This window comes from Pithys albifrons, chromosome 4 (genome assembly GCF_047495875.1).
Source record: "Pithys albifrons albifrons isolate INPA30051 chromosome 4, PitAlb_v1, whole genome shotgun sequence".
NCBI lineage: Eukaryota > Metazoa > Chordata > Aves > Passeriformes > Thamnophilidae > Pithys > Pithys albifrons.
This window is the reverse complement of record NC_092461.1, coordinates 42,747,845-42,770,386: the sequence shown is the minus strand read 5'-3', so window position 1 is coordinate 42,770,386 and position 22,542 is coordinate 42,747,845. Positions and strand designations below refer to the sequence as shown.

Sequence of the window (22,542 nt, the reverse complement as noted above, 5' to 3'; positions counted from 1 at the left end):
ACTGCAATAACACTGACATTTATGGGAAGGAGAGCCAGCAGAAGCCCTTGTTGGGCATGAATTATAAACCTATGTCAGGTTCCAGAGTCCACAGCTGGAAAGCCATATTCTTTTTCTCCCTTATTCCCTCTTGGCAGCAGAATAAAATTGCTACTTAATGGCCTTTCTGGGGTGGTAAGTAGTGTGGTACTTCTGTTTTGTAAGATTCCTGCAAATGGCCTGGGTCCATACTGTTCATCTTTGGATGTGATTTTTTTTCAAACCAGCCTTGCCAGCCACCCACATTGTCAGGTCCAGTAAGTGGGAGCAACTTTAAAATACATTAAAGACCAACTTTTAATGGTCAGAAGGAGATTGGTGTTCCAGACATGAGTCATAGAATTGATCTCTTCCACCGATTGGCCTGATAAGGGTGCACAGGTGTGTATAAGCCCCTGGAAAAAAGCTCCCAAGGAAAGAGCATTAGAGAGGCAAAGGTGACAGCACATTGTGGAAAAAACCCCATGCGTTTCTGCTGTGGCTGTTCATAAAATCACCTGAGATACAGTCAGCTCCTTGGCTCACAGGTTCTGGGGGAACATTTGCACAGTTGACATGCATGAGGCAATGTGGGGATATCTGATGGCATAAATCCATTTTTTCATGTAGAATGCAACCCCACCTCCATGAATTTCAGACAGAGTGTGTGCTCTGCTAGCTGGGGGCAGGGAGTTCCCAGCTCATCATATCCATATTAGATTACCCTACCCATGTGAAAAGACTGCCAAATTTAGGTGCAGCCCCCAGTATTTTCTCACTGCCTAGTGCTAATCTCTCCTGCAAAGGCAGTGCACAGGTAGGGATCTCAATCATGGTTTGTTTCCACCAAAAATATGGTAAAAGACAGAAAGTGTCCGTGCAAAACTTCCCATTAGTGCTGAAGTGAATGTCTGAGGTCAGGCTGTGAGAGAGGTGAGGCTGGAGGTCTTCCCTCCTCCAGGGATTGTTGCTGTTGATAGAACTAACAAACTGAATAAAGCAGAAATAACAACCTGCAGTCCTTCCTGCTGAAATAAAGATTTCAAGAGCCTGTGTTGCAAATGGAAATAATAAGCAGTCTCTTCTCTTTTGAACCATTAGGAGCAAATATGACAGGGATAGAGATCAGTCTTTAGAGCAATTGCTCAGATTAAAAGGCTTGTGCAAACCTGAAGTGCAGGAGGTTTACTTTCCTCCCAAGCCAAGGAAGCAGAAAGGCAAACAGAGGTTTGACTGTTTCCAGGCAAATCAGGCTGTTTTAATCACCTTCCTTCTCCTTTCCAGGGCATCCATGCAAGCCCCTGTGTGCACTTTGATGTGTGCACACTGTGCTTGACCCCCAGCCCAGGACTGGGAGTGCACGCACCCACCGAGTGACCAAAGAGCATATCCAGCGTCAAACATGGAGGAGAAAAAAAGAAAAACAGGGAGGAAGGCCCAAATCATCCAATCTGCAATGCTCAGCAAGTTACTGGTTGGCATGGTAGTGACGCCACCAGCACTAGGAAAGCAGCTTTCTCTTGCAGTGGGTTTACTGAGAAGATTATTAAAACATTTTCATTTAAAAATATTTGATAGAGACTTCTGCATATGTCAAGAGGATACTTCTGCCCATATCTGCTTCCAACAGAGAAAAGAGAGATTGGGGGGGGTGGGGTGGGAAGAAACCTAAGCAAAACTCCATTGACTTTCCTCATGGCTACCAAAAAGGATCTTGAAAGAGCTTGTCTTGTGAGTGAGAAGGACACCAAGAAGTACTCCTTGGCCCTGGACAGGTAACACAACTCTGTTTCCTTCACTGCCACTGCTGTGTCTGAAAAATATGAGATCACTGATCTGCCGATGGGGTGCCGGAGTCAAAGCCCAGAGAGCTTCATAGTGCAGACAGGGAATATCTTTTACTACTTTCAAAATGTTTTGCTTGATTTTTTTCCTTCCTAAACTTTCTTATTAAATGTTTGAAGCATTTGCTAGACAGCAGTCTGACGTCTCTGTGTATGTGATGGATTGAACCAATCTACTGCTGAAGCAAGTGTCTCCTGCTATGTATTTTATAAGCTTAGTAGATTTATTGTAGGATGCAAAACCTCATGGATTATGCTGCAAATTTAGGCTGAATTATAATCATGCTATTGACACCATATTTGATTCAAGGCTCCTTCATGCTTGAATGTCTAAATTATCCATTTGGTTGGAAAGAAAGGTGATGCTTTATTCCTGTGGATAGTCTATTGGACTTAGAGCCAATGTACCTCTCATGTGCCAGAGGTTCTTGTGAGTAAATGCTTGTTCAAGTGAGGAAAGATCCTCTGAAAACATAAGATATGCTGTAGCTTGTGTTAAAAAACAAAACAAAACAAGACAAAACAAAAAAAAGACGTATAAATGCCTATCAGAAAATAGTTTTGCAGTTTAACTTATTTTCATTCTTCCTTTTGACTCAGACCAGTAAGTATTTTTAAAAGAAAATAGCTGCTCAGTTACAGCTTAGCACGTCTTGACATTTCCATTATCTCATTGGTTTTCAGGTTATTTATTGCTTGGCTCTCTTAAAATGTGTGGGACAGAAACTTGGCGTAAACACTGTCAGTTCAAATGGAAATCTACCCATGTTCTTATACTGGGGTCAGTGCCATCATATTTTAGTCTGTTGAGTGTCTGGGTTATTATTTAAATATTATTACGTGGCTCCATAAATATATATGGCACTGTCCAAAATGACTTCTGTGTAATATTTATGTTTCAGAAAGATCCCATATGATCCTGCAGTTCATTTTAGTTACTGAAGACTCTCAGGTTTTTTGAAAGTTTGCAATTTTGTGCACACAGCTTCGGTACTTGAGATCCTTTGGCCCCTCACCACCTCTGGACACAAAGGACAACTCTGGACAACCCCTGTACATGGTTTCCTGAGACAGGGACAGTTGTTAGGCTACCTTGTGAGGAAGTCCTTAGTTTCCCTGAGTCACTGATAACAGGGAATATTCCTGGTAAGAGTAGGAATAGGATGCACGCAGGGGCCAAGAATGCCTGGCAGCTGATCCTTCCATCTGTGAGCTGACTCACCTTCTGGAGGAGTCAATTTGTTACTGATGATTATGTCTTAGTTTAAGATTGAAGTTTGTTGGGGTGAATCTCTGGCAGCAATTGCAACTGTTGGGCTGATGGCTGCAGCTGCATCCAACACCTCTGAGCTGGAGGGCTGGTCTCAGCAGGGTTCTCCAGTCCTGAAGAGCCTGAGTGATGGAGGTGGTAACACCTCTCCAAAACAAGGAGGCCTTGTTGTCCAGCCATGTGGCTTTTGTGCTGCACCTCCGTTTGGCTTTTTCTCCCAGATGAAACTTAATTAACTGCACAATCTAATTACTCTGTCCAGTCCCAGAAATAACCAGAAATGGGACTGAGAGACAGTGACTTCCTTTTGTTGGGAAGAGCTGGAAGCTCAGGGGAAGCCCATGTCCAGCTCCCCATTGCAACCCAGTGGTCCAGGATGCCAGCCCAGCAGCTTGGGGTGCCAGCCCAGTGACCTAGAGTGCCAGCTTGCAGGCTGGAGCCAAGCCATCAGGGGATGCAGTCCACTGGGCTCGGGCTTACACAGACCAGCTGCCTGCACAGCTTCAGGTGTCTTAAGCTGATCAGTAGCAATAAGCCTTTGGTATAAATTACCACATTTTTCCATTCCCTTAGTGTAGGCTTAATGAACAGCTCTAATGCTTTCAACAGAATTTATTTTGCACACAGATTGCCTATTTCTTTGCCATCCCCCAGCCTCTTTCTTTTTGATAAATGCCATCATTAGTACACAGGAAAGAAGGGTTTGTCTTGACCATGTGAGTAGGAAGCCTGAAAGCAGACCCTTTTCCCTTCACTCAGGGTTGTTCAGGAGGCTGATTGGCACATGCCAGGTGTGTCTGTAGTCACTAGCAGGTTTGGATGCATTGAGGTTTCCCATGCTAAACCTGAAAGGTTTACAAAGGGCTGGGCTTCAAGTAAGCCCTCTGAAAATCAGATCAATTGTGGGCTTGTAGGGTAATTCACATTGGAAAGAATCTCAAGGAGGTCTCTGGTCCAGCCTTCTGCTCAAAGCAGGGTCTGCCAAGACACTGAACAAGATTGCTCAGGGCCGCATATGGTCTAGTCCTGAAAAAATCTCTCAGAATGGAGATCGCACAACCTCTCTAGGCAGTCTGCTCTAGTACTGAATTAATCTCACTGTTCTGATATTTTTTTTCCTCATATTCAATCTGAACTTGTTTCAGTTTATGACCAATTACCTCATCCTTCCTCCATGCACAGTAATAAAGGTCCATCTTCTCAATAGCCTCCTCAAAAATATGGGCAGGCTGCAGCTTGGAGATCATGGAGCCACCTTTTTTCTAGACTGGACAAGTCCAGTCCCTGCAGAAGTGGTCCAGCCACCAGCCTCAAGGAAGGGTATGAACCATAATGGTGACAGGCTCTGAAGCTGAGCACTCAGAACCTCCTGCTTCATGCAAGAAGTGTTGTCTGTAAGTCATTCAAAGACACAATCATATAATTTCTCTTTGAATTTGGTCAGAACTAGGTGTCTAAGATAGTTTTCTATAGTATTTTCACAATCAGTGCTGGTGGTAAGAGAGGATAAGTTCTTCCAATGATTAATCATTTATTATGCTGGATTTTATTTGTTACCACCTATCTAATGATCTACATAACAAATTATCACAGTCTAGGTAATGGCTCAACCAAATTCCAGAAATTTCCAGGAATGAAGACAGGCCAGATGATTTTATTTCTTGCTGGCAACAGATCACTGTAATATTGACCAGAAATATTCAATAACACACTTCACAGGTCTGTGACTTTGTATCTGATTGTGCCAGCTATACTGTGAACTAGATTTTGGCTTGATCCAGCATGGTTTTACAAATTGCCGATTATGCTCTTTATGTGACAGTGTAGTGGAATTTTGAATACCATCACACAAGTGAAGGTTTTTTGTTTTCTTTGGGTTTTTTTTGTTTTGTTTTTATTTTGTCTTTGAGACAAGAGAGAAACATAAGGGAGGAGGGATAATGCCAAAAGCAAAAAAGATGTGTAAAAATCTTAGGACTTGTCTTCATGAAAAAGTTTTTAACACAGGGCATTAACATGACCTGTAGATATTCTTACAGGGCATTAGTGTGACCTGTAGATATTCCTGTATATTAGTCTTAGGTTCATACTTGAGTCCTGCCTGCCAGGCTCATACCAGTAGGCAAAAGTTTGAAGCAAGCCTGGGAGATAATTTCTTCAAGTGAAGAGTGATTTTGTATGGCAAGTACATGAGGAATATTTTCTTCTTTTTCTGCCTTCCTGCAGGCAATATGAAAACTCTTATGAGATCAAAGAGCCCTCATCAAATAAAGGCTTTCCACCGCTCCTTATGCTTTACAGAAGTCAATGCTCAGGAAAACTGTAGTTGTGACTTCTGAAGTGTTTTAACTGAAGACCCTGTGGTTATGTCTCCTTTGTACTGGCTCACCAGCTGGTCCCACTAGCATGCAGTATTTTGGCAGACTCAGCAAAACCTATCCCACTGCCTTTGCCCTCCTGTGAGGTGACTTTAGGACCCTGCAGAAAGGACTGTGCCTGCCCAGTACTGGCCATACGCCATCTCCATTATGCCCACTTCAATTATGGCCACTTCATCTCAGAAAGAAAATTAGAACCAAGATAGTAAGTAGTATGAAACAGAAATTAAATAGCTAGGCCATCAGCTCAGAAAATTGATGGTTCAGAGGTATAACAATGATACATAAAATTATGAATGATGTCATGAAGGTAAACAGGGAATAGTCATTCATTATTTCTAACAGTACAAGAACTAATTAAAATAGCAGGCAGACAGCTTCAGAGTAACAAAGGATGCAATATTTTTACACAAATCATAATTAAACTATGGAACTCAACACTTTCAAGTCAGCTGGGATTGTGGAATAAAGATCTGTAAAGGGCTGTTAGGAGCTCTGGTTCAGCCATCTCTCAGCCTCCACATTTGTACAACTAGAGAGCAGCACCTCTCTGGACATGTTCATTTTTGGTACTTTGTCCTTATGTTTGGATACTTGGCTATTTGCACCTTTGGTCTGTCTCCAGGCAGCTATTGCTATACTGTTTTGCAGAAGGAAATTTATTGACAATACATTTCTGTGTACAGGGCCAGGCCCTCAAAATGAGACTAAATAAAATAACCAAGGCATGAATTCCCATTTACTAGACATCTAAATGCATGCAAATATGTAAATACTTGTCTTTATTTTGTGTCCACAATAAGGAAAATGAAAAACTGGACAACCAGGCTATTAACAGCGTCTTAAGTGCCTTGGAAATATTCAAGATTGAAGTCAGAATTCTGCCAGAATAAGGGAAGTGACTATGGCTTTGATAAATTTTTCTCTGAAGGCAGTTTCATTATCCTTTCCGGCACCAGAAAATTACTATTTTCCCTTGTGAAGGAGATGATCTCCTGTGGGAAGTGCAGTGATTCCACATTTTGCTCTTTTGACTGGGGAACTCATAATGGTCTAGGAGGATGGCAATTATTCCCATCAGCCTGCAGATCAAGACACCCAGCAGATCAAGTGAAAACAAACAAAAGGAAGTTGTAATAAAAAGCTATTGCTAATGATTTGTGTGGAATCTGCAATATGTATTAATATTTTCTACATTCCCCCTTCTGGGCATGACTCAGTAGGAGTCTTTCTGTGATATTCCCCTGTCTATCTTTTTTAACAAAGAAAAGAGAATTTCAAATGAAGAAAAGATTATTTTTTAATCTGTGACTCTGTAATGTGCAGGTTCAGAGATCTGATACTCAAAGGCTACATCTTGCTCTAACACACTCTAAAGGGGTTTCTGGTTTAACAGAGCTGATCTTTGCACCTTAAGCTTTTGATTCACTCTTTTATAAAATTGCCTCTTAGATTCTTTTAATTAGTGACAGACTGCTTTTGGAAGAGAAAAATAATATGCAGAAGCTGGCAGGAGTTTCCTCAACTCATTGGGCCAGATGCTGTTCTGTGAGTTCAAAGGGAGCAGTGAATGTTCACCACCTCTGGCAACTGGGGCACTTTTATTTAGGTGCCCTTTAGACAGAAAAAGTGACATTTGTAGGTTTATGCTCTCTCTGTTTGCTTTTGCATCTGTCCAACAATACCTGTGGATAGTGCTTTCCTGCCTCTCCATGATGCCCTAAGGTTTTGTTAGCTGACAGAGAGACCTGAAGATTAAAAAAAACCCAAACAAACAAACAAAAAAGGGGGGGGGGGGGGGGGGAGAGGGTCACAGAGTGACCTATTTTGTTAACAGCAAGGCAAGGATTTGGTGGCTCAGAAACATGCAGCAGTATTTTTGGCATCCCTGCCCTGACAGGCTGTTGAGCTGATTGTGACTCATGTCATTAAGGTGATTTTAACATTCTATGCCAGCTGATGAAAATTGAGGTAAGGGGAAATTAATTTTACATGCAAACTATAGAAAAGATCTATAGAGAGATCATGATAAAGAAAATCTTGCCTGCCCTGATCTCCAGGGGAGAGTGAGAGAACGACAGCATTTTATTCAGCCATCTGGAAAGAATTAATTTGTGGTACCTTCTGTGTCTAATTCATCAGGAAAATACTGTACAAAAGTGACACAGTGCACATGAGGACCCTGATGAATGTAAAACTAAAAGACTGGAGAAGGACTGGCTAGTGGGGAACCCAGCTGCCAGATGGACAGCCTGCTCCCCAGACAACCCAGCTCCAATTTATTCATTGTCGTGAAGAAAATAAAGAAAAACGCTGACAAAAGGACTAAGAAAACTCACTGTCTCCAAGCATCAGGCATTAAACCTGACCAGCTGATTTTTCACACAGGCTCCTATCATAGAGAGAGAACCAGTTGCCTCCTCTGAGCAAACAGAGACCACATGTTAACCAGGCTGGGAAAACAGGCTGACTCAGGGGAACAATGCATCCTTGGAACACCTCAATAATATTTACAAAACCAAATCCACACTGATTATCTACAGTTACAGTGCTTGGCAGCCAAGGTTGGTCAGCTTTTCTCCTTCTGCCAGTACCTCTGTGGTACTGATGAACACAAAAGGCCGCAGCATCCACAGCCCTGCAGGTGTCTTTGCCTCTTGCCCTCTGGTGTGGGGCATCTGGCAGGACTTCAGACATGCTAAGCAGCTGCAGCCTGCTCATGCTGCCCAAAAAACACAGCTAGAAAAAGCTTGTAATTTCAGTACAGTTTTTTCCTTGACATTGACTACTGCAGGTTGGCAGCCACCATTGATTTATTTCCAGTGAGATTTTAGGCATCTTGACACTTCCATAAACAATGCAGAAACACTATAGAAAGTCACCAGGATCCATATTACTTCCTGGAGCACAGGTTTTCTTCATTCAACTGAAGAAACAGTTCTTCTAGGTCCCAAAGGAAACTCTGAAGTTAGAATGGGGGAAAAGTGGCTGTTATTATTGGGGAAGCTAAGCCCAGGCCCACATCCTGGCCCCGGGCTATTTTCAGACTTGAAATAAAGCAGTGGGGTTTGCTGTGTTCCTGGGTCAGCCCAGACCTCAAACTGCTGCAATATGTGATTATGGGGATGTTACATACATGCATCTCAGCAAAATTCACCTTCTGATGCCACAGTCTCAATACACATTTACCACATCAGGAGTAGCTCTTGCAACTAATGTTTTATCTGGAGAGACGTAATGGGTTTCAGTTGAGCCTCCTGGGACAGTGTGAGCCTTTGGGCTCTTCTCAGTTGAGAGATAAGGAGAAGGGAAGATCCTTGCTCATCAAACCACCTTGACTGGGGCAGTCTCTGTGTTGCTCTAGTGAAAGCACCAGATGTCATGGTCATCCAAGAGCTTCCACATCTGCAATGCAGTGTGCTTGGCTCTGGATCTCTGTACCCTCACCCCATATTTCCTGTGCAGGAATCTTGACAGGGACAACACTGAGGTTTTCTGACAGCAGACTTGGCTGGGAAATGACCTTGTGATGGAGAAATGCTCAAAGAGCCACTTCTGCCGAACTTCTTGCCTTTCCATGAAATCAGTGACACAAAGGGGTTAGCATACTATGAAGAATTGATTTACTTGATTTTTTAAAATAACTTTGAAATTTTTGGAATAATATTTTCTATGCTCAGGTTCTGCTGGAATATTGATAGTTTTGGTACCTATCTGGAAATTTGAGATGAAAAAGTTCTGTGTGCAAAGAAAGGAAAGAAATATCTTTAGTCATTTATATTTGAGAAAAAGAAGTTTGATGTTTTGGGGTTTTTTAATAGTCTTTCTGAGAAAGTTGTTGGGAATAAAATCCTGATTTTTTCAGTCAAATGCCTCCATGCTGTGGTGAATTTGGTAACTATTTGCATGAGATATGACCTTTTGAAAATCATTTGGTGTACATGAAATACACAGGCTAAGAAAGCCACCCTGAGCTTCATAAACTGCTAAATAATGTAGGAGAACCCAAATGCTGGGAAATATAGCCACAGAAATAATTTTTGTGCAGCTCCCTCCTACAGAGCCCAGTTTGTGGGAAAAAAGCCTCTTCTGTGACCTGCTCTGGTGTTCCCAATGCTGCTTCTATTCTTTGAAAGTATTAATTACATAGTTTCTGGTTTGTAGGGCTAGATGCCCAAATAACCAGGGTTCTTCTTTTTTAACCTTCTGTTTCTTTCTATCCTGAAGGATGAGCTCACTTCAGAAGAATTTAAATGAAGAGAGGCAGCAGCAGGAAGCAGAAGTTACTGAAGCTAATCCAGCATATCACTGTCATGGCTACTCACAAGCCTATGAGAACAGAAAGAGGGAGCAGCATCAGGCCAAGAGGAAGCTCTGTGTAGCATCAGTAATTTGCATCTTCTTCATGATTGCTGAGATAACAGGGGAGTATTGTGTTCAAAGAGATCTCAGTCTGGTACAGCCACATTTATGCCTTCTGTACATTCTCTGCCTACAGGGGCCCATGGTACACAGAGGTGAACCCACTCAGGACTACGTAACTCTCCTTTGTCACCATTCACTAAAAGAATCATGGTGGGGGAGGTGCAGGTGTAAGTGAAATTATCAAAATATTTTCATATATTCATTCAATCATTGCGTCCAGGCAGGAATACAAAGATCTGTTAATAGTCTGAACTGTTCTTCCAGGTCTTTAACCTTGGCTAAAACTGACTACCGTGTCTTAGCATCATGCCACAAAAGGTTTCTAATAAATTGGGTTATATTTTTTAAAAAAGATTAAAAGATTTTACATATTTATTCTGGCCAATGAGACCTCAGCACTTATGAAGGTTGCTAGCAGAAGGACCTGATAACAAATGCAAGAGTCTCCACAAAATCCAGGGAAATCCAGGGCCAGATTCACCATCTGTTTTTCTACAGTTAAGTCAATGTATTTATGCTGGGCACATTTATCTTTTAAATTGGCCTGCTGGTGTGTCTCTGGATCAATGGAAGATTATTCCCCTACCTAATTAGCTTTCATTTCTGGACCCATCCTATAATATCCAATATAAGTATTTGGCTCGCTCATAGAGCATTAGCTTTCATTTTGTCCCACTGATCTACTCTCTCCATGGATTCTGCGACGTTTATTTCTGCCTGATAGTTCCTGGCTCGTTAATTTGCCCTTCTCCACAGTGAGGTGAGGTAAGGGAAGGCACAAGGATTCCTACAGACTTTTGCCATGTGTGTCCCAGGCGAGGTAACAAATATCAGCCAGGAAATCCTCTGAAACCCATATTTTCCCAGTTTTTTTTTCATGGGCATTTGTGGACCCCCATGAAAATGAAAGAGGAAGGCTTTGTCTTCCCCACAGGTGAGAAGTAAAGACACTGAAAGAGTTACTGCATTTCTGCCTTCTCCCCTGGCTGCCAAACCCAGCAGGGACTTCTCCAACTCCTCCCTCCCAGGCACTCCATCTGTATGAAGCCCCAGTGTTTGTAGGTCACGTGCATTTCCCCCATGAAAACTCATGCATATTGCTAATCCTCATGCAGTAATTTCCAGTGCCAGAAGTAATGCATGATTAACAAAACCATATAATCAGCAGGCTTAAGTTTGGTGAATGCAGCAATGCTAGAGGATAATTGGAAGGACAGATGATGTGTTAACTAAATGTTTCATGTTGCTTAATGAATCATACAGCTTTTTTGCAGTGACAGCTTAAGTAACAGGCTTGAAGACCATTTTGCTTCAGACCATTAAACTCTGACAAACCAGTTATTAACTGCAGTTACAGACAGCACTCTATGGAGATTTTTGTAATTATGAACCATACATTAAATTTTTTTAATAATTAGGCAAGATTTCCTCTTCCTGATGATTGACCATTGAGTGACTGACAGTTGTTACTACTTGTGGTATACAAAGCTGTAAACATCCATTGTAGGGAATAGTAAGCCATAAAGTCCAGTTGTTGGGAGTATTGATACAAAGCAGTAAAACCTATAACTATTACACAGGCTTTACTCTTGAAAGTAAAGAATATGTTCCCCTTCCTTCTACTCTAAGGGCAAATGGCTTCTCTGGGCGTTGTCATGCTAAACAGAAGAAACAAAGCTGCATCACTCTCAGAGAAGTTGAAAAGTTGTTCTTTGTTGAATGCTTAGGTCTTTCCATGATATTTGTGCTGGCCATTATTGCTCTCCCAAAAGGGGCTCTATTCACTGAGCCTGATATGCCAACTGTCTTTGAAAGACAATTATCTTCCATTCTTCTAAGGCAGACCCATCACAGTATCCATGGATTTGGAGATACTGGTCAAACCAATAATACCCTATGTAGAGCCCTGATGTGAAAGTACTTTCCAGGCATTTTTAGGGGTTAAGGACCAAATGTGGATTTCAAACTACTTAATTTCCATTTGGGCACTAGAAAGAGACAAACACTGCTTGTATCCTCATGTCAGAACACAATATAAAGACGTAAACAAGTTGCTAAGATAAGCAGATTGAATTCTCAGAAACTCACCCAAGGCATTAGTTATGCCCACAATACATAAAATAATAATCTGCAAACATTTTTCAAAGACAGAAGGCTAGAAGCAAGGTTTTGCAATGCTGTCCCACAGAACATGGAAATACAGTATCTAAAATGCAATAGTGTTTTGCCCACAGCTTCTGCTCTACCTATTTGTTTGCTGAAAGGGAGCTGCTGCCTTGGTTGTTATCATCTGTGCACTGTCAGACAACCCTTCTCCCCTCTGCTATGCACAACTGCCTCCCACTTGAGATACAACTACCCTGCTCCCATGAAAGCCTGAAAGCTGTGTCATGACAGAAAAGAATATGTGCCTATATACCTGTGCATGTCCTGGGAAATACCTATTCTGTTGAATGTTTCATTTTACTGCAAGGAATGAGATGCCCCCAAATTCTGCAGCCATGCTCGCTCCCTTCTGGGAAGTAACTTTCAAGCAGTTGTAAATGGGACATATAGGGAGGCAACAGAATAATTATATATGCCTTATATGTGCAAAATACTTCTCCTGTGGTGACAAAACATACAGAGTTTGGTATTCAAATCTAAAATCCGCATACAGGAGGAAATTAAATAGACAGTGCATCCTGCTGGAATAAAGACATTGCATCTATTAGGAAACAAGAAATATGTCTATATGTCCCTTTGGCAGTGGTATCCTGCCAAATATTTGAATGAATGTTTTCCAGGATTCATTGGTTCTCATATGGACGGTGGTCAGGAGAAATGGGTGAGCTGAAATTAATTAAATGAGTGAAGAATGGAAATGTATTGCCAAATGCAGAAACTAGGTGGTTTGCCTCTATTAGTTCACATTTCCATTTTTCTATGTTTGCACTCTGATGAAAAGAAGTGTCTTGCCTGTCATTCTTGTCTTCTCTTGTAACCATCAGAAGTGGGGTTTGTTTAGAGCAAACTTTTAGTTTATTTGGATTTGCCTTTAGCCCTGAGACATGGTTAGAAGAATTTGGCTAAGCAATGATATTTGGCTTACTGGGTAAAAGAAATGTGGATTACAATAACCTAAAATGGTTTGAGCTTGGTTTTTTTCCTTCAGAGCTCACATAAAATCCAACTGCCCCAAAGTAAAATGATATTCAGCCACATTTTTTGAGCTTTAGCAGGAAAATTAAATCATGTATTACAGATGCAAAATGACAGATTAGTCCTGAGAACAGAATATTTTTCTCCATGCCCTCACTCAAATGGTTGATTGTTTATCACAGCACTTCTACCAGGGCCTTTCCATGTATTTCTGTTTTAGTGTTGCCTGTGACAAATAAACGTCATGCATCGAGCCATCCAAACCTCAGGAAGAATATGCATATTTTCCTATAACAGGAAATGAATCCCATAAGCTACATCTCTGAGGTTTTGTGCATGCATAAAAATATCAGTGTTCTATGAAAAGATAGGGAGAGGATACTGGAAATGTGATTCTTAATAGGGCTTTTCATGAAGAAATCTGATACTAAAATAGTCACAGTAAAACAGTCCAATAGTAATATAACCGCAGAATTAATGCATCACAACTCTTATTGTTCTTGAGTCTCTCACACATAAAGAAATTTGGCTTGTGTATGTTTTTTAATTCATACCTTTTACTGCATGTGTGTGTGTGTGGCTCAGCTTCGCGAACGAAGATTTGGGAAGGGCTGTCCCCATGTGGGTGTGCCCTTCCAGCCTGCGCAGTGTATTTTACTGCATGAATGAGGTACAAAATGAAACAGTCTTTGAAGGGGTTTGAGTCTTGTCTATGATGACTGAAAACTGAGTGTTTCCTTTTATTCACAGCAAAGTAGGTCTTGAATTTGATCTAGTTGACTCAAACTTCTGACCAGAGCCATGATACCGACATGTGTTTCACACAGGTGGGCAGATTGCCGGGAGCCTGGCAGTGATCACCGATGCAGCACACATCCTGGTGGATCTCACAAGTTTCCTGATCAGCCTCTTCTCATTGTGGCTTGCCTCCAAACCTCCTACCAAACAGCTAACTTTTGGGTGGCACCGCGCAGGTAGCAAATATCTCACAATGTGAACTTGTGGAATGGGAAAGGGAAGTTACCATATCCAGGGGCTGGAAAACATGCTGATGTCTAACACTGGTCTGCAGGCATTTAAGACAGTGCACTAATGCCCTCAAAGCCTCCAGGACACAAGGCAAATAGAGTAAGACAGTGAACTTCAAAGAAGTAAAGAGTGTCATCATCTCTTATCTATAGGTGTGTATTTCAGTTAATTATTTACTACAGTTTTGGGCTGGTGCCATCTTTGGCTGAGATAACAGCAACTTCCTTCAGTGATCAAGTGTGAGGAGGACTGAGCCCTGAATCTGTAATGAAACACAAGTTTCTATAAAAGCAGCAATACACCTAAAAAATGACGGTTTACTCCATTTATAAAGCAAAAGATTAAATTAGTTTTAGAAATCAACAATGTTACTTTTGTAGAAAACTGAGATCCTTTAACATTTGCCCTTTTCTAGATCTTCTCTCTGCAAGTCCCTTTATCACTGCTGGTTATCAGATGCAAACACAGGAAGGTTTCTAAAGTTCTCTGTCCTTAATCAAAATCAATATTTTTACTGATGACATCTAGTACCAAAAGCCTGACAATCAACCACAAGTGTTTTGACAAAAGACAAGACAGCAGTGAAACATTAACCATGACAAAATTTTCTCAGACTATGAGTCTGTTCAGGATTTGGACACCTAAATATCAATGTCTACCTGTGTATGAGCACATGTAAGAACAGGGTTCAAGCCTCTGATACATTCAGCAGAAATCTAGACTCCATTCAGCTGCCTAAACACAGAAGTCTAGTGCTATAGGGGGAGCCCCTTATACCGAGCTGGGCTGTGGACTGATGGTCAGAAGAGCTCAAGCACAGCAGTCATCAGAAGGCTTGATCAGAAGGCTCACATCTTAGAGAGTCAATGTATCTCAAATGACTCCAGTCACCTGTGCACTTGAACCAAGGACTCAGATGATAAATTCTTCAAGGATATTCAATATAAAGATCCAGAAGCAGCTTCTGACTAAGGCTGTCTGTAGCCCAAGGTTGTTTGTAGCTGCAGAAAGTATTAGGGAAGACATATCCCATGCTCATCATGTCTTATGTAGCTCTCGAAGTATATTCTATCAACTCTGTTGGAAACAGTCCCCTGGCTGAGAGGGAGGTGCAGTATGACTCAAGCATGGCTGGCATTATGTAGGCAACACACAGCTGAATTTTGCAGCCTTAGAAAACTACTATTTGCCATCAGTTGATCCATCATTACTTTTTGTGTTTATGCTCTCTTAGCCTGGAGAAAAAATAGTGAGAGATTTCTCTCTTGCTGCTGTAGGCGCGTTCAGCTACCTCATGTAACTTCATCCTCAGTCTGAAGTAGACTATTTTTTTGCCATTGCAATGCAGAAATTCAAAATCAATCCTTTATTGTCTTTTTATCTGCAAAGAGAGCCCTGCATCAAATGGTAGGGGCTATTTAATTGCATTCCATTATATTTATCCTGTTTCTTGCTTATTTTCCCAGCAATATTTCTGGTTTAATATGCAAGTGGGTACCTTAATAGAATAGCTGAGGGTAGTCAGGTGGCAAAGTCATTCTTCACTGACTACTACCAAGGTCTTGCAGGTGCAGCACTCCATGTCACTGCAGGCTATTTCTCCACCTCTTCTCTCAAACTGGTAGATATTGTCAAGAAAAGACTGTGTGACAGGGCCCAGGTTTAGCAAAAGCCATCTGAATGCCTCTTGCCCTTCAAACCAGAACCAGTGCAGCTACTTTCAGCAACACAAATAGAAGCACAACATTGAGTAAGGTTGATACTGTGAGCCAAACCTACTTTCAGGTATAAAAACTCTCTTGTCACCTCAATTTCCCTCTGCTGTGATTCAGAGATTCCCACACAATCCTACACTGTTATTTGCTGTGCTCTATTAATGCTAGTAGTTCTGAAGAAATGCAACTGAGAACATTTTGAGTGAAGGATTTAGTGCTGCTGAACTGGTCTGTAAACTCAGCTAAACTTTTGCTAAGATATTACATTGAAAATTAATATGTATTTTCACCTATGTAGGTAAAAATGAACTCCAACATATTCTGTTGTGGAGGATATGCACACATCCACACAGACATGAGTATAGGTGTTCACAAAAGCTTTTGCCTGCTTTCATGCCCATGATAGCACAGACATCAACACCTTTAGTTGGGCCATGTTTGTAGAGTTTCAACCTATAACTTGCAGAAAAAATTGTATACTTTATGTGAGCTTCTATCTACTTTTAAGCAAAATTAGATTTCCCTGTCAGTGCACTTTCATTTGTTATTTGCCAGCTTTAGAAAAAGTGGTTATTTGCTAAGCATTTGGAACGTGGACTGCTGCAAAAGGGGTGACCCTCATAAAAATATATTCAAAATCATAAGCTGTTTTCATGAATTGTCAGTGGAGGTCTGTGAAAATGCTTTCTGGCTATCTACTGCCTTTCACCTTACTGTGGTCTGTCCTTTTTCTTGGTATTGTCTCAGTTGTTCTCATTTACCCATTCAAATTACATGGCAATTACTAGTACCACATCCTATTAAAAGCATACTGTATGTTCATATGCACTTCCCTGGACCTCTCCTATGGCAGTGCAATAAAAGGTGGCCTTGGGGACTGGATTTATTTGAGCCCAATTCAGAGCCAGTAGAGACAAAATTAAATTTTGCTGCCCCAGGGAAAAAATAACTTCTTTTGTTCTTATCACAGCTGGTGGCACAAAGATGATTTTGTGGCATTGGCAGGATGAGTTTCAGGATAAGTTTTGCTGCCAGGACCTTGTTGGGAGATGTCAGTGCCTTTCTGAAGTGTAAAGCAATGAGAAGTGTGCAGAAAGGGGGGGGGGGCTAGTGGAAGAGGATTATGTCTGCCAGTGGATTTGGGTGAGTTGTGCCTCTCCCTCCTGCAGCCTCTGCTTCTGTGACCAAAGGGCTGGTCTTTGGGGTGTTTATACCACATTGCCAGGCAACTACACAAGATTTGCTCTTTTGTGCCTCCTTCCAATTATAGCTCTTTTTGCTCCTACCAGAACTCCCCAAATGATCTTTTTCATCTCTCCAATTTCTTCTAATGTTGCATGCACTCAATACTTGAAAGGAGACAGGAGCAAGTAGAACAGGGCTAGGCCACCACACGTGTAAGACCTCCCTGGGAAGCTAATGGATTTGCTATGGCCAGAAATGATTTTGGCCCATTCTTTGTGTGCATCATCTGCCAACATACAAGAAGCAGATCTCCTTGCTATAAAGCTCTCAAGCCTGGAACCATTACCATTAACCTCTTAAAATTTCTTGCATTTGTGTTCTGACTGTTGAAATTAGATTGTCTTAATTCCTAGAAATTCTGGGAGCTTTGGTGTCTATGATAATTGTTTGGATGGTGACTGGTGTGTTGACATATTTGGCCAGCATGAGGCTGCTACACCCTGATTACGACATTGATACCACAGTGATGCTCATTACCTCTGCTTGTGCCGTGCTTGCCAACATCCTGTAAGTTATTCTGTTTTCCTCTCCATGGAATATTTGAACTTTGAACCTGCTTCTGTAATTCAATAAAAAACTATAGAGAGATATTGGCCTCAAAAACATTAAATGTTTATGAATTTCATGAGGATGTGGAAAGGAGTCAAGAAGATAGATCTTACTTCTCATTGAAAGTTGCAGTAGTTAGCTGCCACACTGGAAAGGCAAATTATAAATGCACAAATTCCAGGAAACGATTAATCTCCATCTCACTTTTTATTAGATGTCAGAATATTCAACAAGAAAATGAGGGCTTATAATTACCCTGCTCACAGACTTCCTTGTTTGTATTCGAACCGCTGAAACATGTTGGAATTATCTGCTTAGCCACTCTGCATTTCTACTTAATGTGTCAGATTGTACTGTTCAGCATTCAGAAGTGAGAGGGGTGATGGTATGTGTGACACCACTGCTTTCAGAGGTGCATTATATCTGCTGGTATTTGCGGCTTTACGTCTCTTGCAGCCTAAGCCTGATTCTGCACCAGACGGGCCACGGGCACAGCCACGGGGCACAAGACAGGGAACACGTGTCAGCCTCTCAGGAACAACCAGCTCTGAGCAATGCCAGCCTGCGGGCAGCCTTGGCGCATGCCCTCGGAGACCTATTCCAGAGTATTAGTGTGCTAATTAGCGCACTTATCATCTTCTTTAAGGTTAGTTTTATTAGTTCACTTGCCTTCCTTGCAATCAAGGATAAGAGTTCCTTACCTCACATTGTGACACTAGGTACTAGGTAAATATTTCCTCTGTCTAAATGATGCATATTGCAATTTAGTCAAAGAAAATAATACTTATTCTTGGGAACTGAAGGGATTGTTGAGAGTGTAACACTTACTTCTTGGTGTTCCAAGTGGATGGTTTGGTGTCTCTCCCTTACTTCGTCTGTGGCACCTTCATTCCCTGTGCTGAGGCTCCCTGACTGGTGAAGGAGGCCAGCATTCATTCTTTACTAGATGAATGGAATATATTATTCTTTTATTTAGATAATTAAAAATTACAATAGCCAACAATAATGAAATTAACAAAGTGATGTGTTCATATTTTTCTAGCCAGAATACAAAATAGCTGACCCGATCTGCACATTTGTGTTTTCCATCTTTGTTTTGGCAACTACCATCACCATTTTAAGGGATATTTTGATTGTGCTAATGGAAGGTAGGACCTGATTCCAGAATCAATACAGTTCTATTTTGGGTTTCCTTTTTTTAAATCTCCTTCTCCATAATGCTTATATGTGCTGAAAATATTATAATAACGCACTTCTGCATCAGTTTCCAATATTCTCATGATTCTGATTATCCTTTACACCTACTTACAACTTTAATCAAAACTGTGTTCTATCATTATTCTAGGTTTATACATATGCCAGTTTTTGTAAAAATCAATGCATTGGTGTTTTGCTAGTGAGCTCTGAGTTGCTTTTGTCTGTCACATCTTTAGCATTGCTTTTTTTTGGCATATGAGATGCCGACACACGTTGTTCATTGTGTATTTCCTTTACCTGTGTGAAATGTTCCTGTTAAACAGGCTGAGTGCAAAAGGCAGAAGTTTAAAAGGTTTTTAGTTACCCCAGGCTGAAAAAGCAAGCTTTTGAACATTTCCAGGCACGTTCAAGTGTTCAGCACATCAGCAGCAAGAAGAACTAGGTTTAGCAACACTTAATCCTCTCAGCTATGGGTCTGAACATTCGATTTGCAAGGCCAGATGACTTGAGCATTCACAGAGGCATGGTTGTGCCTTCCTCATACTGAATAATATAATGCAACCTCTTTCTCAGCTATGAAGACAGAAGGATTAAAGGGAAAAGTAGCTCTAACAGTGCAGGTTTTGAATGGATACTCAGTTTGACTGTTTGCATGGCTATTTACTCCTCTCTTTCATTTGGCACTTACTTCCATTTCAAGAAATAAAATTTCCAATATTGTTTTACAGTAAAGCTTCATTCTAGGGTTGGTTCGCTTTCAGTGATTGTGAGATACAGATACATCCATGTAGAAGTGTACCTGGACAAGAGTGCAGCAACTGGCTGCATTTTGGGTGACAAAAAAATCAGAAAATCTTTTCATTACTGAAAAAAAACCTCTGATGCTCAAAAGTCTCTCAGAGCAGTGACTCCCAGTTTCCATAAGCAGTGCTGACATGCCAAAATCATGCATGTTTCCCCCATGCAGGAAGCCCCTTTACGCTGTCCTCCTGGGGAGGACTCGGAGGCCAGTCTCCTGTCTCCTAAATAGCATTCCACCCAGAATTTTGAATGTTGGAGTTAGTGTTGGAGGTGGCTCATCCCACACATTCAGTCTGTCCCAGGCTGTCAGCCCCAGAGCCCCTGTGACTGACTGTGTCATGCAGGCACTAACTGTCCATGGCTTTCTCTAAAAGAGCATGAACATGTCAGCATCATAAGTCAGTACTTCTTATAGCACACTATTCTTTTAATAAATAGATAGGACAGAGTATACAACACTGAGGTCATTAACAATTGCAAGTAAGTATCAGTTATGGTATGAAAGACAAAATCAACCAATACTGTGCTCATCATTATTATACTTCATAACTGGTGGAATTAAAAATGTTTTTCAGCTTACTGATCCAAGTGGATCATGAGGAGCATCCTAGCTTATAGCTGATCATGTGTATTTGCAAATTCCCAGGTCTCACTACAGGAATGACTACTTAGTCAAATTTGGATTTAGATTAAACTTTGAATTTCATGTTGCAACTCATCCTGTCACAATTGTCCTCACTCTGAATGAGGGTCATCATGGTAAGAAGGCTTGTCTAGGAAAACCATCACTGGCTACTCCTACTCAATAACTAGATGTGGGTTCTAATATACTTTAAGATTCCTGAGTCAAATAACTTTAATCTTTACATTTGTCTTCCCTTCTCTGCTAAATAGATGCTTCTCTATTGTAAATATTGAGAACAAAATGACCCAGAGGTGCTCAAGTGATGCCGTAAAATCTGCACTCACAAAAGATGTTGCAGAAATAGGACAGGTTCTGGCTAAATGGCTCACCCTATGTAAACTGAACCTTCAAGGTATCTCCTAAAACATGGACAAGTATAAAATAAGGGGTAGGACTAAATAGCACAGTGAATTCTGAAATAGATGGGCTTTCCAAAGCATTGAATATTTTTATAGGAATTATATATCTAAGTGAGTAAATGTTCATAGTACATTTTCCTTTATTTATCATCATTCCTATCCCTTAAAAATATTCTTTTCCCATCAATTTCTCCTTTTCAGGAACATCAAAAGGATTTACTTATGATGAAGCAAAAGCAAGAATTTTAGCAGTTGAGAAAGTGGAGTCTGTTCACAACCTTCATCTTTGGTCTCTGACAATGAATCAAACTGTTCTCGCTGCTCATGTTGCCACAGGTCAGTAAATTTCTGTAAGCAGAGAGTAAGTATTCTGCTGCTGTCTAGTAAAGATCAGTCTTTCCTGATTCAGACAAAACTGACTGTATATCTGTTGCTTGTTAAAAAATTGTCATAATTTTGTTGGAAAAAAAAACCCAACAACAATAACAAGAAAAGCTCTCAAATCCTCCTTCCAGAAATCTTGCAAAAACAACAGGGACTTCTACTTAGCCCAAAACTTGAGAACTGCAGAGATTGTGAAGCAAGGCAGTAAACTAAAAGATACTTTAAATAAATTAGAAGTCTTAGGCTCAGACTGGATTTTTCTCACAATATCAAATTGATTTTGGAGTGGATTTGTCGAACTTGAAAACTGTTGATCCCTATAAGAAAAACTTACAGGTAAATCTGTATTGCCAATGTACCTCCAGCTGTAAAACAATTTTTAAACATAGTTTGGAATGTAGAGGTAAATCTATGGCAATAGTTAATATTTTCAAATATTTTTAAAATTGTATTTCTGATGCCAGATGATAAATTCTCCAGTACCCAGATAATTTTCCTCATTTATCTCTTTGTTTTGTACATATTAAGGTCTATCTAAGAAAAAAAAATCCATCTAGGTTTGGACAAGGACAAGTTCAGAGATTAAGTCCTCCATGGGATCCCCACTTCCCAAAAACAGAGGGCCTATGAGCCACCCAAATCACTTGGCACTGCTGCTACTCCGTGACTGGATGAACTAATTTTATTAAGCATTTCTGCTTTCCTCCAGTCTTCTGCCAAACTGAATTTCTATGGTGATTACTCTTAGCTTAGCTCTTGCCAAAAATTTCATATTCCAACTACATTTGAATGAACAAACTTTTGCTGACATGGAAGTTCCTGAAAGAAGGATAAAAAGGACAAGAAACACTTCTCAAACAAACTTCTTGTTAAAAGGTTCTGTCAGCAAACACTTACTCTTCTTTAAAGTATTATTAAAATGTATGTGTTTTGATTATTTTCTGCTTGCTATCTATAGCAGACACAACGGACAGCCAGAAGATTTTGAGAGATATTACCCAAGCCCTCTTTGAGCACTACAGCTTCCACTCTATCACCATTCAGATTGAATCAGGAGATGATCAGAAACAAGACTGTACCTTCTGTCAAGAGCCCAGGGATTAAAGAGAGCCGTGCTTTGTTCCAAATAACAGTCACCCCTCTTACAGGTCAATGGAGACTATATGTGCTGGTTGTATGTATCTGACTAACAACAAATGGTAATTAACTGACATAACAAGCCCTGCCACTGCAATCAGTGCTTGATCCTTTCATTGTTGGCATCATCTACCATGTAGGAACATGCACTGGATCCATCCATCAGCCTGATTGTCTGTCCATCAGCAGTTTCTTTCAATTACAAGAGAAATATCTAAATTATTCTTGACTAGAGCAGCAGACTGGCACTAAAGCAACATTTAAGAGTGCCTGGTTGTAATTACAGTAACAAAAAACTAATTGACCTTCAAATTACCAACAGACCAATTATCACAAAGTGTAATGAAAGCTAAGTTAGGTGTTAG

The 22,542-nt window shown here is 40.7% G+C and overlaps 1 protein-coding gene across 1 annotated transcript; it reads left to right on the top strand.

The window, feature by feature from the left end:
• Positions 1 to 1,713: 1,713 nt before the first annotated feature.
• On the top strand, positions 1,714 to 22,144 carry SLC30A8 (solute carrier family 30 member 8). Its single transcript, XM_071553042.1, has 8 exons — positions 1,714 to 1,793; positions 9,738 to 9,943; positions 13,904 to 14,050; positions 17,419 to 17,572; positions 18,071 to 18,260; positions 18,657 to 18,762; positions 20,858 to 20,992; positions 21,999 to 22,144. Exons 1-8 carry the CDS (start codon positions 1,714 to 1,716, stop codon positions 22,142 to 22,144), a joined length of 1,164 nt encoding a protein of 387 aa, XP_071409143.1.
• Positions 22,145 to 22,542: the final 398 nt, after the last annotated feature.

Bases quoted from the DNA above. Each gene is read 5' to 3' on its own strand.
- SLC30A8 (XM_071553042.1), top strand. From the start codon at position 1,714: ATGGCTACCAAAAAGGATCTTGAAAGAGCTTGTCTTGTGAGTGAGAAG. The intron at 9,944-13,903 runs GTGTTCAAAGAG...TGTTTCACACAG, and splicing joins TGAGATAACAGGGGAGTATT to GTGGGCAGATTGCCGGGAGC. The intron at 18,763-20,857 runs GTAGGACCTGAT...TCTCCTTTTCAG, and splicing joins TTTGATTGTGCTAATGGAAG to GAACATCAAAAGGATTTACT.